The sequence below is a fragment of the Macaca mulatta genome, chromosome 1 (genome assembly GCF_049350105.2).
Source record: "Macaca mulatta isolate MMU2019108-1 chromosome 1, T2T-MMU8v2.0, whole genome shotgun sequence".
NCBI classification, from domain to species: Eukaryota; Metazoa; Chordata; class Mammalia; order Primates; family Cercopithecidae; genus Macaca; species Macaca mulatta.
In genome coordinates this window covers 146746246-146765498 of record NC_133406.1, presented here as the reverse complement: position 1 = coordinate 146765498, position 19253 = coordinate 146746246, and the positions used below count along the sequence as shown (strand labels likewise).

General features: G+C 36.5%; 1 protein-coding gene across 5 annotated transcripts in view; it reads left to right on the top strand.

Annotated features, from left to right (window-relative positions):
• Positions 1-19253, top strand: part of FNBP1L (formin binding protein 1 like) — a 106486-nt gene that overhangs the window by 61624 nt on the left and 25609 nt on the right. For all 5 annotated transcript variants that reach the window (XM_077952925.1, XM_002801657.4, XM_077952915.1 and 2 more), the window contains exons 3-5: positions 12009-12062; positions 13276-13423; positions 14167-14229. In XM_077952925.1, the coding sequence (XP_077809051.1) occupies positions 12009-12062; positions 13276-13423; positions 14167-14229 (265 nt within the window). The remainder of the gene's footprint in view (positions 1-12008; positions 12063-13275; positions 13424-14166; positions 14230-19253) is intronic.

The following is a 19253-nucleotide window of genomic DNA, read 5'->3' as shown; positions in this document are numbered from 1 at the left end:
TTATAAAACCATTAGATCTCGTGAGAACTAACTCACTGTTATGAGAACAGGATGGGGGAAACTGCTCCCATGATTCAGTTATCTCCACGTGGTCCCTCCCATGACACATGGGGATTATGGGAACTGTAATTCAAGGTGAGATTTGGGTAAGGACACAGCCAAATCATATCAACTATATTCATGATGTTAAACAATTACATTTTAAATATATTACAAGATTAAAATTTCTTAATCTTTGGCAATTCCAGATTGTTTTCTTCTTTTCTCCCTTTACTCTTCTGTTCTTGTGTTTTGATGGTGTTGGTTTAACTTTATTCTGGTGGTTGATACTGATTTTTGGTTTTGGTTTGAGGATGGGAATAAATAGAAAATAAAGCATCTAATGACATTTGGAGACATAGTTACATACAATTGAATCATGTCCATTTTGATTGATGGAAAATGGTCACTTCAGATCAATTGGTGGAGTGTATTTTGTTTGCAAAGATATATGCAACTGAAATCAATCATTCTTTTAATAAACTTACACTATTTTATTTGTATAACAGAGATTAAGATTTCTAAGTAAAAAAAGAAGCCCTATATATGTGATAAGTATGTATCATTTTAGTTTTTTCCTAGTAAAAGTAATTGTATTCAGTTCTATCATAGAGATAGTGCTGTATGAAATTATATTCCCCAGCCTCCACCCCAAAGCATACATAAATTTTTGGTTCAAATGTGGCAGTATGGTATAGTGGAAGAGAATTAGGCTGCAAGACAGGAAGCCATTATTTTGGCCAAAGCAGAAATCTCTGAATTTCTTTTGATCAGAGATTATATTATGTGCATTTCTATACCCCATACTAAGCCTACCTGGTACCTCTGGAACTGGGTGATTAAATATAAGTTGAATGAATAAGTAATGGCATAATCTGTGTTTCAGTTTAGTTTAGAAATTAGGATCTCTGACCACATGCCAAACCTTTGACTACATAGCAGCTTTCTATTAATACTGGAGTTTGGTGTCATGTACATCATTGTGATGTGGTCAAGTTGGTGTTATGTACATCATTGTGTCTACTAAGAGCAGTCCCAAATATTTCGGGTAGGCTTAGATACAGAGCAATCCAAATACAGCTAGTCTGTCAGAAGTGCCTTTTGCCTCCCGCCGTGAGTCGGAAGCCTCCCCAGCTTTGTGGAACTGTAATTCCAATTAAACCTCTTTTTCCTCCCTGTCTCGGGTATGTCTCTATCTCATTTTACTTTTCTCATACCTCTTTATCAGAATTTGGTTTCTATGTCACTCTATTTTGTCTGGCTGAAAGATTTTACATTCTCATCAACAATACCCAAAGCTTCCAGTTACTCCACATCCTTATTTTGCAAGTAGCCAGCCTAATCCGTGTGAGTTTGTTATCTCCCTGTGGTTCTGACTTACTTTTCCCTGATGACTAGTGATCTTTTCATATGCTTGTTGTCCATTTGTATATCTTTGGAGAAATGTCTTTTCAAGTCAATTTTTAAAAATTGAGTTACTTGGTTTTTTTGTTTTAGAGTTTTAGGAGTTCTTTGTATATTCTGGATTTTAACCTCTTGCCAGATATATGATTTGCAAATTCTTTCTCCCATTCTCTAAGTAGCCTTTTCATTCTCTTGATTGTGCCCTTCTATGCATTGAAGTTTTAAATTTTGATGTAGTCAGTTTATCTATTTTTTTTTTTTTGCCTGCTTTTGGTGTCATATCCAAGAAATCATTGCAAAATCGAATATCACAAAGATTTTCTCCTATGTTTTCTTCTCAGTTTCATAGTTTTAGGTCTTTGATGCATCTTGAGTTAATATTTGTATGTGTTATAAGGGTCCAGCTTCATTTTTTTTTTTTTTTTTTTTTGAGACAGAGTCGCACTCTGTCTCCCAGCCTGGAGTGCAGTGGTGCGATCTCGGCTCACTGCAACCTCCACCTCCTGGGTTCAAACTGTTTGAAACGTTTGTTCCTCGGAGCTGTAAAGAAATAGCACTTGAACATAAAATTTATTTATTTAGTAAGACCATTTTTACTTCCTGCAGAAAGGGTACACTCGTGCCACGAGAGTACACTGAACAAAGAGACAGGGTCATTTATAACCTGACGCATCCACCCTACTGCTGTGTCCAGTTTCCATTAGCTGGAATGGGACCTCACCCTGATTGGTTAGCAACTTACAACTTTTTTTTAAAAAGAGGTAAAGGTAGAGGGGAACAAAGGAAGGAGGAAGTAACTTGTTTCCTGTTGAGAAAGGTAAAAACACTTTTAAATAAGGAACAGGAACAGGCTATGACCTAATGCTTGCTTGGACCAGTCTGAGCATGCTAGGGCAAATATTTGGGCTAAATTATGGGAGCTAAGAACATAAAGTACACTGATTTCCTTATTACAGCTAGCAGGTATTTAAGAATGTTAGCACATGTCTTTAAATAAATTTTGCTTCTAAGAGAAGTTACTATTTATTCCTAATTAGATGGGGAGGAAAGTCTTTGAAGAGGAACCTCTACTTTACTTTTTACAAAATGATTCTCCTGCCTCAGCCTCCGGAGTAGCTGACACTACAGGCACCTGCCACCACGCCTGGTTAATTTTTGTATTTTTAGTAGAGATGGGGTTTCACCATATTGACCAGGCTGGTCTCGAACTCCTGACCTTGTGATCCACCTACCTTGGCCTCCCAAAGTGCTGGGATTACAGGCATGAGCCGCTGTGCCTGGCCCCGCTTCATTCTTTTGCAATGGATGCCTTTTATGTTTAAGTTATAAGAGAGAAGATTCTTGGCTGAAAGTGATGGAAACTCCAGCTTGAGCTAATTTAAGTATAATGAGAAATTTATTTACAATATAAATTTATTGATTTATTGATTTTAATTTTTTATTGAGTTCAAGAAGTGAAATAGTCATACTGCTAGAAGGCTTGGTCTACAGCTAGCTCACAGAAAAAAATAAAGACAGTATCTGAAACACAGCCAAAGCCCTTTGTTGTTTCTTCTTCTTCCTCTTCCTCTTCCTCCTCCTCCCCCTCCCCCTCCTCCCCTCCCCTCCCCTCCCCCTTCTTCCCTCCCCCTCCTCCCCCTGCCTCTCCCCCTCCGTGTCCTCTGGGGTTGGTGGCATTATTCTTTTAGCACAGACTGACTTTCTCCATGTGGCAGGAAATACAGTCACCAACAGTGCCAGTTTTATGTCTTGGCGATTCAGCTCCCATACTGGCCTCAAAGCTGTGTCAGGTCCAAAGTCTTAGAACTTTCAGAAAGGGATCTCGTTGGCCCAGCTATTTCATTTACTATCGTTGGGTCACTTAACTGAGCCCACAATTTGGGCCATATGTGTTAATCTGGCAGCTCTTAAGTAGGTTAAGAAAAGGGATACTAGTCAGTGAGTCTCAGATCTCTAATACTACCCTTTGCTGGAAGAAATGGTATGATTTATATTCCATTTTGTAAATAAATAGAATATTGATCACCTCTTAAACAGTAATTAGAACTCAGCCTCTCAAATGTTGAAAGTTTGAAAATGTATAGAGGTGATTCTCAGTCTTTTAAGATTTTTGAGATAGTTTACATTCTGGCACTTAGCAGCAAAATGTTTTAATAGAAGTGAATTAATGTTTTGAGAAAGTATTTGGAATATTTTGTAATTTTTACTGAAACTCAAAAGTAAATATAGACATGACAAAACTGGAATGGATAAAAAGATTAGAATCAACAACTTAAATATACATTTAAAAGGGTGATATATTTAATATCACAAATATAACTAATATGTATAGACTGCTATAATCTTTGGAGATGCCCACTAAATTTAGAAGCCTTCTCTGACAACTGAAGGAACAACACTGATTTCTTTTGTATCCAAAGTGCATGAAGCCAAAGTACATAGAAAAACATGGATCCACACGCACATTCACTGTCTCTCTCTCTCTGCTCCCTCTCTCCGTCCCTCCCTCCCCTTCCCCCCAAACAATGTACCAGCTTATCTGTGGAATCTATTATAATTTCTGTAATATGTACTGTGTGTATATAAAACTTTGTGTTTCAGTTAACTCCTGATTTATGACAACATACTAAAAACATGTCTCATACGTAAACTGCTATCAGTTTGGTGGAGAATCTGGATTTAGAAGAGGGGCGAACAGAAAAAGAGCCTAGGGGAAGTAACGTTAAGGGCAGATTTCTTAAACTAGATGAATTGTCTGAAATATTTTTAGTTTAGGAATGACCTGAATACTTTGCACTTACATATTAAAATTTATTTGAGCTAATAAGCATATTGTGTTAAAACTGCAAAGCAGGGATTTGCGGGACTTACTGAACCATTCATCCCTTTGTATGACTTTTTGTTGACTTTAGACTATTTTTTCAGAAGGCCCAAATGAGATCAGCTGCTTCGGAAGAATACATTCTTATTGTATATTTTTATTATTAGTTTTATTTATTTATTTATGAGACGGAGTTTCGCTCTTTCTCCCAGGCTGGAGTGAAGTGGCACGATCTTGGCTCACTGCAACCTCCACTGCCCAGGTTCAAGCAATTCTCCTGCCTCAGCCTCCCTAGTAGCTGGGATTATAGGTGTGCCACCACCACATGTGGCTAATTTTTGTATTTTTAGTAGAGATGGAGTTTTGCCATGTTGGCCCGGCTGGTATTGAACTCCTGACCTCAGGTGAGCCACCATGCCTGGCCTAGTTTTATTTTATGAAAGCATTATATGATCATTATAACATTTAAATTCAAGTCCCTTCCCAGTTCCTCTCCTGAGAAGTGAGTACTATTAATAATTTGGTGTGTTAGCTGGGGCAGTGGCTAACGCCCATAATCCCAGCACTTTGGGAGGTGGATCCAACATGGTGAAACCCCATCTCTACTAAAAATACAAAAAAATTAGCCAGGCGTGATGACATGTGTCTGTTGTCCGAGCTACCTGGCAGGCTGAGGTGGGAGGATTGCTTGACCCGGGAGGTGGACGTTTTAGTGAGCCCAGATTGCACCACTGTACTCCAGCCTGGGTGACAGAGTGAGACCCTGTCTTATAATAATTTGGTGTGTCTTCTTTCAGAGCATATGTTTTCCTATAAATTTGGATTTGGTGACAAATGAGAAGAACGTCTTGGACAGTGCTGTAGTTTTTCAGGTTGCAGGGTTGACTTGAATGGAGTCTTTAGTGACCTGTGTATGGCATCTGAGGGCTCAGGATATTGGGGTTTGGGATGAGTCACCTATAGATGCGTGAGTTTTACATACAGGGATTCAAGATGAATTTATTTTTAAAATTGCTTAGGACTACCTTGCATGTTCAAAATACAGAGTTATTTTCTTCCTCTTCCCCTTACCTCTTGTGTTACATTTGCTCTTCCTCCCAGAAGCTAGAGTTCCAATTAGTGTTATTTATGTGATGTTTAAGCTATTAATGACTTCTGTGGTTGCCGTTGGTAGTACTCATAATTCTTTCAAGTATCAGAAGCCTAACTCAGATTGGTTTAAACAAAGAAAGGAATTTACTGGCTTGTTTGAGTGAAAAATTTAGGGATCCAGGCACTTAGAGAAGTGTTTTGGATCTTTCTTCTTGGCTTTGCTTTTCTCTGTGTTGGTTTAATTTCCCAGTAGGCTCTTTTCCCATGGCCTTAAGATTATGTCCTATCAGTTTAACAACTTCAGCAGAAAGAGAGCATGCCTTCCTAAGAATTACAACAGAAATTTTAGGATTGACTTTCATTGGCTTAGATTAATGGACCTGGATCATATGAATACTCCCAGACCTTAATATGTGGTCACCACGACCACAGGTTCATAGGCATGACAGTGGAGGAGCTGTATTTTAGGATATGTTAGGCTATACTAGAATATTAAATTCCAAATCCCAGGGACTAAACATAACTAACTAAACACTTATTAACACTCTTAATCATGTGAAGTCTGTTACAAGTTCAGACAGCTCATGTGGTAACTCAAGGATCCATACTCTTTTCATCTTCATCCCATCATTCAACCTCCACGATTGCTTCAGCAGAGAATAAGGGAGCCCAGAGGGTTGTACACAAGCTCTAAATGCTTCAGCCTGTACTTACAGAGAGGTCATAGCCCAATGCAGAATTGACCACGTGGTTCTACCAAACTGTTAGGGGGCTGGGAAGTGTGTGAAATAACATGGCTTTTTGATGAGCAGAAATATGTCTCCACAAGCTGTTGCAGAAGAAGGGTAGTCATAGAGGTAGTTAAAATGTGTCCACTACAGACTGGGACCCTAAACAATGTTTAAAATGTTGGTATATAAAAATGTAGTCAATCTTTGAAACTACTCACTCTATGAAATGCTTTTTGCTTAAATTTGACTTATTTTTATTTATTTATTTTTTTTGAGACGGAGTCTGGCTCTGTCACCCAGGCTGGAGTGCAGTGGCGCGATCTCGGCTCACTGCAAGCTCCGCCTCCCGGGTTTACGCCATTCTCCTGCCTCAGCCTCCCGAGTAGCTGGGACTACAGGCGCCCGCCACCTCGCCCGGCTAGTTTTTTGTATTTTTTAGTAGAGACGGGGTTTCACCGTGTTAGCCAGGATGGTCTCGATCTCCTGACCTCGTGATCCGCCCGTCTCGGCCTCCCAAAGTGCTGGGATTACAGGCTTGAGCCACCGCGCCCGGCCAATTTGACTTATTTAATGCAGTTCATGAGTTTGTGCTTGCAAACCACTGAACTTAAAAGTAATTTCTAGAATACAACCCCATTTATAGGTTGGAGACTGTGCCTGTCATAACCACATTATTAAATCACCTGGTAATTGCTAAATTCCGTGGATACTTTAGGTACCTGTTTTATTATCTTTGATGAGTTGACTGTTTCTTAGAACAACTTCTTCTTCTTCACCCTCTTCTTTCTCCTCCTCTTCTTTTCCTCTTCTTCTTCCTCTTTCTCTTTTTTTTTCTTTTGAGACAGAGCCTCACTCTGTCACCCAGGTTGGAGTGCAGTGGCACGATCTCAGCTCACTGCAACCTTCGCCTTCCAGATTCAAGCAATTCTCGTACCTCAACCTCCTGAGTAGCTGAGACTACAGGAGTGAGCCACCATGCCTGGCTAATTTTTTTTATTTTTGGTAGACACAGGTTTTCAGCATGTTGGTCAGGCTAGTGTCAAACTCCTGACCTCAAATGATCTGTCTGCCTTGGCCTCCCAAAGTGTCTTGTCTTCTTTTTTTCTTTTTTTTAAGGAACAGGGTCTCACTCTCTTTCCCAGGCTGGAGTGCAGTGGCAATGATCATAGCTCATTGCATCCTCGAACTCCTGGCCCCAAGGGATCATCCCAGTTTGGCCTCACAAAGCACTGAGATTGCAGGCGTGAGACACCTCACCTGGCGTGTCTGAGAACGTCTTTAAAAAAGAAATCCCTTCTTTTCAATGACAGACTCTTGGGTTTTCTGTTACCCATACGTCTACTCAACTTGGTTGTCTCAGCTTTGTTGTTGTAATGCAAAAGCAGCCATAGACAATACAAGCATGAATTAGTGTAGTGCATTCCAATAAAATTTTGTTTTAAAAATAGGTGGTAGGACATAGTTTGTTTACCTCGAATCTTCCTAGCTGTTCGTCCTTATTGTTCTTCTGAAGCAGCTCTTCTTCCTTCCCTGTTAAATTTGTGTTCATAGATGGTCTCTAGCTACCTTTCATTTCATACTTCTTCAGTAGCCTCATTCGCATTCATTATTTTAACCATCTCAGGTGTTGGCATCAGGTTTGAGGCAGGTTTTGGCTTTGTCACTTACTGGCTATTTGACTGTGGGCAAGTCACTTAATATGTCTGAGTCCTGTAAAGTCAGGCTAATAATATCTGCTTGCAGTTGTAAGCATAAGATTATATATAAAGAGTTTAGCATTAAGATTGGCAAATAATACATGGACGACAAATGGTAACTCCTTGTTGTTTCTGTTATTGTCTTTACACGTTTACCCTCATATCTGCATCATGATCCCAGCAGTTTCTTTAGAGTTCTAGTTTTTACTATATATCTCTACTAGGCATTTTTATTTAACTCTTCTATAGTGTCAGTTAAGAAGCTTTCAGCTTCACGTAATAGAGTCATTTTATGTAACAAATTTGGAAGTGGCATTCTAGAGCTCAGCAATGATGTCAGGGCATTATCGTACGTCTCTTGGTCTTTCCCCTCATGGTTTCAAGATATTGCAGTAGCGTCCAGCAGTCTGTCCTCCCACATCTGTATACAAAACAATTTTATAAAGTAGTCACAAGACAGGGCTTCTCTTTGTGTATTTTTTCCTTTTTATTATAAAAATTATTGTTTTAAAAAAGTTAATTAGGAAATAGAATCTTTAGGGATTGAACGTGTTAAGGTGGGAGAAAGTGTAGGATGATTGTCAAATTTTTGGCTTAAATGTCTAGATTCTAGATGGTTGGTAGTGCCACTAATGTAAGAAAAGAGGTATGTAAAAGAAGATTAAGAAGCAGATAAATTTCATTTTAGACTTGTTGAATAGAGGTACCTGTGGCAGATGGACTGCCTATGCAACTGCCACTCCTTCTCCTATAGAAGCTTTACTGAGGTACAATTCATATGCTGTAAGATTCACTTGCTAAAAGCATACACTTGAATGGTTTTTTAGTGTATTTACAGAGTTTTGCAACCATAACCACGATTGAATTTTAGAATATTTTCATCATCCCCAAAAGAAAACCCTGTACCCATTAGCAGTCATTTCCTTCTCCTCCATGTACTAGCAACCATTATCTATTTTCTGTCTCTGAATTTGCCTATTCTAGTGAATTATTCTGTTCATCATGTTTTCCCCTTCTTCCTTTTTGAGTTCTTTTGTAGAAAGGACTGTAGGTCATGCCCAATTACTAGTTTGCTAACTGTGACTCGTCCCTTTCTTTCTGTCAGTCTAGTATCTGAAGTAATTAATTTATAGCAGATAGTAGCTTTGCTGATATTTGGGTGAATTAGTAAATTAACTCATTCACAACAGTGAGTTTTGATAGTGTTTGGGTAACCAGGATTAATAACCACTGGTCAAGAGTATTTATTCAGAGTTCCTTCATATGACTTTAGAAGGGTCTCTGCTTCGTTCCCCACTTACTTTTCAACCTTAACTATTTGTAATTCTCTAGCTCATATTTGATGTTCCAGCAACATTGAACCCACTTACAGTTCTTAAATGCTCTGTTTTCCCCCACTTCTTTGTCTTTGCTCATTAGATCTTCACTAATGAGCAGAATCCTCCCCCCAGGGGTTTCCAGTTGCCCAATTCCTGTTTATCTCTTTAGGCTCAGTCAGCAAATCAGAAATTTTAGCTTTCTACCCCTGGGGAACCCTCTTTACAGAGCCCTCTATTGTTCTTACCATATTATGTTATATAAGAGTGTCCATATATTTGATTTCTCTAGACCAGAGATCTCTGAACTTTTTATTGCTCACCTGTAAAAAATGTTTGAGCATATGACTGCACAGGTTGTAAATTATGTACATGTATTAATGTAGTGACATGTTAAATATCTGCAAAGCTTTGAAGGCCAAGAAGGATGACTCACACCTGTAATCCCAGTACTTTGGGAGGCCAAGGCAGGTGGATCACTTGAGGCCAGGAGTTCGAGACCAGCTTGGGTAATGTAGTGAAACCCTGTATCTTTAAAAAGTATATATAGATATTATTAGTCAGGCATGATGGTGTGTGCCTGTAGTCCCAGCTACTTGGTAGGTTGAGGCAGGAGGATCACTTAAGCCCAGGAGTTTGAGGCTACAGTGAGCTATGGCTGCACCCTAGAGTGGTTGAAGTGCTAATGCTTTCATGTTGTCTCTAACTTTACAATCAGTGACAACTGTGGGTTTCTTGGTGGTAGGAACTCAATACATGTTGATCTGAACTCTTTTCTCAGTGTCTTGCCTGTTCTTTATCCACCCCTCTCTGGGTGTTAGGTCTTCCTTTTCTTCGTATATCTTTATCATAGCACTTACCATGCTCTATATTACAATTATTGGTGTATACTTGTCTCCTTTCAATAGAGTATAAGTCTCTTGCTCATGGGTCCTCTTTTATTTATGATGCTCCTAGTAGTTTGCATGGTGCTTACCACATAATAGACAATTTGTAGAATGAATAAATTGATTCAAGTGGAAGTAATTGATACTAATCTGAGAATCACTAATTAAGACAGTGATTCTTTTATAGTATTGAAAGATAGTAGGGCCCCTTACTTTAAAACTGCTTATAGTTTAAAGCAGTGCATCTCAAATTGTTTGTGATGATGGACCAGTTTCTTTTAATTTCCAATCCATTGTGTACTTTTGTAAAATACAGTAAAATATTATATAAATTTTTGTATTGTAAATTTTATATTATAAATATATAGATTTTTGTATTTTGTATTGTAATATACAGTAAAATACAATAAAAATTAAATACTAGAAACGTGACATAAAAGAGACATACAGAATATAGGCCCTAATTTTTAATTATTAGATTCAAAAGAAATACAGTTAATCCCAACTTCTGTACTTATCTCATTGTAGATTGTTACCACAGAGTCTATGGACTCTTGCTGGACCCAGGTTGACCATACTTTGAGACTCAGGGTATAAAGCACTTTATATCATTTAATTCTCCTGACTGTATGGAGTAGGTACTGTTTGTACCATTTATAGGAAATGAGGGGACAGAGAAGTTAGGCACATTGTCCAAGGTCACACAGGTACTACATAAAACAGCCAGGATTCAGGTTGGGCTGGTGGCTCATCCCAGCACTTTGCGAGGCTGAGGCAGGTGAATCACCTGAGGTCAGGAGTCGAGACCAGCCTGGCCAACATGGTGAAACCCTGTCTCTACTAAAAATAAAAAAATCAGCCAGGTGTGGTGGCATGCACCTATAATCCCAGCTATTCAGGAGGCTAAAGCTGGAGAATCGCCTGAACCTAGGAGGCGGAGGTTGCGGTGAGCTGAGATTGCACCACTGCACTTCAGCCTGGGTAACACAGTGAGACTCCATCTCGATAAACAAACAAACAAACAAACAAACCAGGATTCAAACAAAGGTAGTCAGTCCAATCTGGCTCCAAAGTCCATATGCTAGTCTCTTTCTGATTTTGAAAGGATGAAATAAGGTAGCATTCTACTGTAAGAATGTTAAGAACAGACATGGATGAAGGCAAAAATAGTTACAAGTCAGAATGTAATTCATTTGCCTAGAAAAGAGAAGGGTAAGGAGTTACATCATGATTTTCATATAAAAGTAGAGTTATGGAGATGGTGACAAATTGTTGTTTTATCCTTTGAGTCAGCATCTGATTACATTTTACCTTAGTTAGTATTAAAGCCCCCAGTTTGTGAAACAAAAGAAGTGATGATACTTCTTTGAAATGTTTCTTTTTGCCCTGACTCAGTTTCACATACTGAGTGTAATTGTTCCTCAGGGGGATTGGTTCCCAGACCCATGAGTACCAAAATCCAAAGATGCTCAGTCCCTTGTATAAAACGGCGTAACATTTGCCTATAACCTACCCACATTCTCCTCATACTTTAAATCATCTCTAGATTACTTAGACTGCCTAATACAGTGTAAATGCTATGTAAATATTTGTTAGGCTCTATTGGTTTTTAAATTTGTATTACTTTTTATAGCTGTATTATTTACTTATTTGAATATTTTTGACCCATGGTTGAATCTGTGGTTGTGGAACCCTGGAATACAGAGGGCCAACTGTACTTTGTTTCTTCTATTCTTCCTCTTAACTCTTTTCTTATTTGATAGTAACATCAACCAAATTGTTGTGATTACATTCATATGAAAATATAGAAATAACCTTTCTTTCTCCAGATATCAGTATTTTAAGAACAAAATGTAAGTAATGATTACATATTATGATGTTAATGGAGTAGAGACCATATTGCTGTCTTAATTGTTTTATATCATAAAATTCATGATTGAATGAAATTGAAAACTTAGACTATTTCAATTGTAACAACAGTTGAAATTTTTAATAAATTTTTAAAAATCTTCTTCCTATAGAAATCTGGTTAAGAAGTACTGCCCCAAACGTTCATCCAAAGATGAAGAGCCACGGTAAATTACATACCTGTTCATTAATGCATATTAAAAAATTTTAAAATACTTATATTTTTATTATTTAGTAAGATAAATATATTCTTAGCTTTTTATAAAGATTTTATAAAGTTTAATTTAAAAATTAATGTTTATGAAAGAGAGAACTACTGTTAATGTTTTATGAGGATAAATACTGCGGTGGGCTTGATCAATGGTTTTCTAGAATAGTCAAATACAGATTTTCAATTAAAATGTAGACTAGGACTCCACTTGAATGATTTAGTCTGCAGAAGAAAAGAATATTTTCCACACTTTGTTACATAGTTGTTGGCTTCTTAGATTCTTGCTTTTACTTTTATAGGTAGTAAAACAATTTGACTAATTGGTATACAGGGATGTTGGAAAGCACTGAGAGTTTTTGCGTTAGAAATAAATAAAAAGGTTAGAAATCACTTATGAGTTTTTTGGTGGTCTTAAAGAGGAATATGTGGATGATTGGTTAGATGCAGAAACAAGAAGAGACTAGACTTACGAACAAACAACTCTGTATATAATTGTCAGTTGTTAGGATTCTCAGGTTTAGTGTTAATGGAGTCCTATCTGAGCTGTTAATCTTCAGCTGTAAGAGAGTGTTCCGCAGTATGTTCAAAGTAGATATATACATTAATACAGTGATTCTCTTTGTTTCTCTTTTTCCCTCACACACGTTTTTACCCTTATTTTTGACCCTTCTATCCCCTTTGGTGTCAATATAATGGCACTTCACTTCCATTCAGGATATGGGCAGGCATACAGGCAGCTGTGTCCAGAGCTGATAGCAAAATTGTTCTGTAGATCAGCCATCGAGATGCATTTGGCAAGCACATCATCTCTGCAACAGGTTCAGCTGCCAAGCCTAGGAATCCAACCAAGTTCATTCCCAAGCTCAGGCCAGTCAGTTGGCAACTTAAGAGATTCCAGTATGCCAAAAGAGCCTGCAGGTAGTATTCTTATTATTTTTTGACCCCCAATATCCCTTTACTAATAAATGAAAGACTACTTGAAGATATACAGACGTGTGCAACTTGAGCGTAATGCAGGATTTTTTCCATATGAAGTTAATTTAGAACTAGTAGCTGAGATTTAGGTTGAATATGCTAAAATTTGTGAAATGTTAGATTCAGTCCATACCTCACCAACATTTGTAATGAAAATAAAATTAAGTCTCACCATTTTGAAATGTTTTTGCCAGGTTTACCTCGTGTGTAGCCTTTTTTAATATCCTTAATGAGTTAAATGACTATGCAGGACAACGAGAAGTTGTAGCAGAAGAAATGGCGCACAGAGTATATGGTGAATTAATGAGATATGCTCATGATCTGAAAACTGAAAGAAAAATGGTAATTCTTACAATTTTCATCCAATTGCAGTAGTATATGAAATAGTTGCACAGAAATACTTTTTTTTAAAAATGTGTGTTCAGCATAAACTGGTTTTCTATTTCACTACATTTCTTCTAGCTAAAAATTATCACAAAATACTCTTGCTAATTTATGATTCTTTTGGATTTAAGTTTGGCAAACTACAGCCTATGGGCCAAACCCAACCTAGTGCTTGGTTTTGTTTGCTAGTTGCCATAGGCTAAGAATGATTTTTATATTTTTAGATGGTTGAAAAAAGAATAATATTTCATGACATTGACAATTATATGAAATTTTAGTGTCCATACATAACATTTTATTGGAACAGACCCACATTCATTGACTTTTATATTGCCTGTGGCTGCTTTTGCATTACATTAGCAGAGTTGAGTGTCACAGAGACAGTGTAGCTTTAAAAGCCTACAGTATTTATCTGACCTTTTATAAAAAATGTTTGTCATCCACAATTCAAGACAATCATTATTTTTCTGAAAATTGTGCTTGTTTTCAAGGTTATATTTAAAGTATTAAGACAATATCCTATAAAATGCATTTTTAGGAAGTTTTGCTTTCTTCCTAAGTCTTGATAAAGTTATAATTAGTACCTTAAAAAAAAATGAAGTGAAAAGCCTTTTGGGGACTTTAGACTTTAGTGTTTAAATGTAATTATTTTTATTTGTTTTGTTTTATTTTGTTTTTTTGGCCATGGTTATAATCTTCAGCATCTGCAGGAAGGACGAAAAGCTCAACAATATCTTGACATGTGCTGGAAACAGATGGATAATGTGAGTTATGATGTTTTCATGGTTAACATAAAATCTTGTAGACTAGATTAGCCCTAAATTCTTTTATGCTTCATATCTATTTGACTTTAATGTTTCTCAGTGTATTATTAATAATTTGACATTGGTATTATTGCATAATAGTCAATATAGTGTAAATAGAGGATGTGAGATCATTTTGTCATTTTTCTTGACCTTTATAACTCTATACTTAAGAACTCTATAATCTTCAATCATTGTGAACATTTAAGGAGATTTCTTTCTTTCTTTTTTTTTTTTTTACTTTAAAGTAGTTACTATAAAGTATTAATAGAGGATAGAAGTAAGAGGGCAAGGGTGATATGTCTTAGAAGACCATATGACTGAGGACTGAGAATAATCAAGGTTCTTTTTCTACCTTTAACTTAGCACTTGATTTCTCTTGACTTCATTTTTTAGCATGTGAAAAATGAAGAGAGTGAACGAGATAATATGAAATGTTTCTTCCAGTTCAGTCATTGTATAATTTTATAAATGCTCCTGATATTGGCCTGCTAATAGAGACCATCCCAATGTAGGAAATAAAGTACTTTCTAGGGCAAAATTATAAAGGCATAATAATTATTTACTTAAAAATTTCCCCAAGGCACTTCCTCATGTAGTTTTTCTTAAATGCTCTAGTACATGAATAATTTGAAAAACAAGAAGTTCACATGGAACACTGCAGTTGCCTTTACATAAAATGCTCTGTAATCTGTGTCATGGGATTAGAGTAAAAAAAAAAAAAGCTCTATTAAATGATATTCTGTAGTATAAGATATTCTTTTTGAACCCTCAAGTTATTGAACAGTTTACTCTTTACTAGCATGTTTCTCTGGTTGGCACTGCGTATTCCTTGAAAATTATGCTGAAGAGAGTTTTTCCATGTTAATCAGTTTAGCCTGTGCTTGTTAGAAAAAGTAGTTTGAGATTAAAAATCTCATGCATATACTTCCATTGCTTTCAGCCTGTTTTCTTTCCCTTTTAAAAATGCATATTCAAAACTTTGATTACATTTCTACTATGTAACTATCATTGATGTAATGTTCTAATCACCAGTGCTGATCGAGAGTTCTTAGGTATATTAATAATCTGTTTTCATTTTCATTTCGATTTTCTAATTGGTTTCAGCAAGACTTTACAAAGTATTTATGTTGACTAAGTTTTAAATTGCCTTTACTATCATCCTTAGTATCTACCACCTAATGAGTGTGTGTGTGTTTTCATTTGCACAAAATAACATACTCCTACATTCATGAGTCGTTGGTTCCTTTAAAAATTGGTGTTGGCACAGATTATTCTTAATAGGTGCCAACTTGCCTTTAGAACAGTTGACAGTTGTTAAGCGAAAGTTTTAGAGGTCGTAAGAAAGAAGCATCAAAAATGTAGGAGAGATTTCTTTAAGGCATTAACAACACTATAAAAAAAGGTGAGTTCAGCTCTACTTGTGTTTATTAAAAAGTATCCTTGACATGTACTCTGGAGGTACAAAAGTAAGTATGACATGGTTCTTGTTTTTGTAGCACCTGCAGTCTAGTGAGGCAAACTAACCAATATAATTTCTGTTTAATATGTAGAAACAAATGTAGGATCATATTTCCTAGTTCCATGTCTTCCTGTTTAGTCAAGAAAATGAAACTGTAGAATTCCTAACACATTTGAAATAATTGTGAGGCAATGTAAAGAACTGGTGGACAGGTTGAATTAGTGACAGAGTATTAAAAATTGAGGAAAAAAATTAAAAGACAGTTATTAACCTTGGGATAAATAAAGTAGGCAGTACTGGCATTTAAGGTCAGGACAGAAGAGCCTGTAAAGGAGGTCTTAAAGGAATGGTCAGAGATTAAGAAGACAGAAGCATCAGAGATGCCAGGTCCATCAGTTAGGAGGCTCCAAGTAACAGAGCATGCAATTTTATAAGAGCACAGCTCAGAAATGGAGCAGTTCCATAGTTAGTCAGTAGCCCAAGGATGTCACCAGGCTCCATGTCCTTTTCATCTGTCTATGTTGCCATCTTGACCAGGTGCTCTCTTCCTCAGCCGTGTCTCCTTAAGGTCAAAAGTAGGCTTAAACAGCTAAACACCATATCCTCATTCAGTTTCATCCAGAGGTGGGAAATCACTTCCAACTATCCCTTTTTATCAGGGAAGGAAAACTTTCCCAGAAAGTCCCCAGCAAATTTCCTCTGGGTGCCTTTGACAGAATTAGATTACTTACCTCTGCCCTGGCTGTGGGGAGTCTAGGACAGCAAGTATTAACTGTTTTCTGCCTCTGTATTGGAGGGCAGGCTCTGCTAAGCAAGAGTAGGGGAGTAGAAGTGGCTGTTCTTCATCTGCCACACCAAGGATGAAGGGAAAAAAAATCTTTTCTGGAGTATATTTCTATATTGTGTAACGTTATATTATCTTTCAGGGAAGGAATATTTTTAATATTATTGTACTACTAGTTCTTTTGCTTTTGCAAGGAATTATTAGGTATGTGTTTTTCCACAAATAAGATACCAAATATAAAAATACTTTTGTACATAAGTAGCCTCAGTTTGCACCAAAATTAGTAGCCTGTAGTTGCTTGATTGGAAAATACTGTTCTGAACTCAGTTTCAGAGAATGAAATGTGGTAACTTAATTTTCATAGCAAAGTGACTTTATGTATGAGTATTTGTATATTTCAGGGGCTTCGAGTAAATTACAAGTATCTCATTTGGTGTCTTATACTAATCAAAATACCTGTATAGAATAAAGCCTACATTTAAATAAATTTGTAAAAAATTCTGGAGCGCATTTATTTGATGTAAGTTATAGGCCTATCTGGTTATAACTATATTACAAACTGAACTAAGAAATCTTTTGACTACAAATGGCTGCATGTAATAGCTATTGTATTTTAAAATTGTATTTTAAACTCTTAGTTACTTGAAAGAAAGGGAAATTGCTAGCTACTAGGGAACCATGGGTAAACAAATCCAGAGCAATAGGTGTCTGAGCTGATACAGTGACATTTGGAAAAATGGGGACAGGGTGTTTGAGGTATAATGGTTTCCTGGACCTGGTACTTGCTAAGGGCTTGGATTTCGAGGTTATAACTCGTTTGATAAAGGAGGTTAGATAAATACAAAATATTGAGATCCCCTGCTTGCTTCTTCTGAGGAATTCTCAGAGCACAGGTTGCAAGGTATGAATTTTCCAGGCAAGAAATTGGAAGTCTTTCAGGGTAATCTAATCAGTTAGGGAGAAAAAGTTTATAAAAATTGATGCCAGAATTTTCCAAGGAAACAAACTACCTGGCCATGTCACCCTGGAGGAAAATATCATGATCCATAAAGCCCCATCTGTGGAGCTTTCAACAGCTTTTTAAATAAGAGCAGATATCCAAGGATCCCCGGATATTTAAAGAAGACATCTAATGTGCACATCAGAGACCAGAACTAATATGCAGGAAAGAAGTCAATGTGACTGTGAAAGGAAATGAAAATTAAAATGCAAAAACAAACAAGGAAAAGACCTGCAGCTGTTAGCTAATATTCTCAAAGGGAATAGAGAAAATTTTACATCCATGAAATAAGAATAAGGTATTATTTTAAAAGAAACATATAAAGAACAAAAAATAACTTTATGATAGTAGAAAAAAAAAGCCCACTAGAAAAAAATGAAAGATAAAGTTCAATAAATACCCCAGTAGAGCAAAATGACAGACATTGAAAATATGGAAAATTAGAAGACTCATCCAGTAGGTTCATTTCCAAAATAATAAACATACTAGAAAAGAGAAAACATAGAAGAGGACAAAAATAACTCAAGAAAGTTTTCCCAGAACTGAAAGACATGAATTTCCAGATGGAAAGGATAGTCCAGGTGCTTGGCACAGTGGGTCCACATCTCTTGAAATTTCAGAACATTTGGAGAGAGAGAAGATTCTACCACCCTCTAGGGAGAAAAAACCCCAAACAAATAAACATGGTTTATACAATGGATCAGGAATCAGAATGGAATAGACAGGATAGTCACACAGGAAGCCAGAAGAATAGTGGAGCAATACTTCTTAAGTTTTTGAAGGAAAATGATTTCCAACTTAGAGTTCTAAATCCAGCCAAATTTTGTTGATTAAAAATGATGGTAAAGGCATTTTTAGCCATGGAGATTCAGTTATCTCCTGCAGACCTTTTAGGAGGCTGCTACTGAATGTGTTATAGCAAAATGAGAAAGTGAATCAAGAAAGGAAAAAGCATAAAACTAGGAAATAGGAGATCCAAACAAAGATAGAGGTGAAATGAATCCACAGGTTGATGGTGGAGGGAAATGCTAAGGTAACAAGTATGCATTAGGCCTAGTTAATGAGTTCAAATTTCAGCAAGTTTAGAAGCCTTTGGGAGAGATTTATCAAGAAAATAAAATCAATAGAATTCCTAATGTGTTAGAATTAACTGCGGACAGATTTAAAGAACTGGAAAAAACCGGTGTTGAATTAGAGATAAGTGCATTGGAAACTAAGCAAATTGAAAAAATGAAGACATGTATTAACTCCAGAATTCCAAAAAATTATGTAGGAAAGGAAATATAATATGACATACATTTTATATGGCTCAGTTGTGAATAGCTTTTACAAAGTCATAATAATTTGAATGAAATAAAATTTAAAAAGATTTGGGGTCTGGGCTGATGGTCTTCGTGAGACACCTGGAAAAAAACAATATAAAACCACTTTTGGGAGGGACACTCCATATCCCAAGCTACATTGGGTCTCACCAAAAAAATATAAAAACAAATGCCAAAACAAACCAACTGAACCAAAAACACCAAACCAAAAAAGTCCTCCTGCAGATGAGGACTTATATTTTTTATCATAAAAAGTATAAAACACACATTTTTTGAATGAGATGCATAGTAAATATTAACTCAGTCATGCCTATGTTTTTTTTCTTCATAGTCTGTAATGTCATATTTAAGGAAAGTGGATTGGTTGTAATAGTGAAAGTTATTTTCTAATTTAGAAAGGACAAATTTTACTTAGCG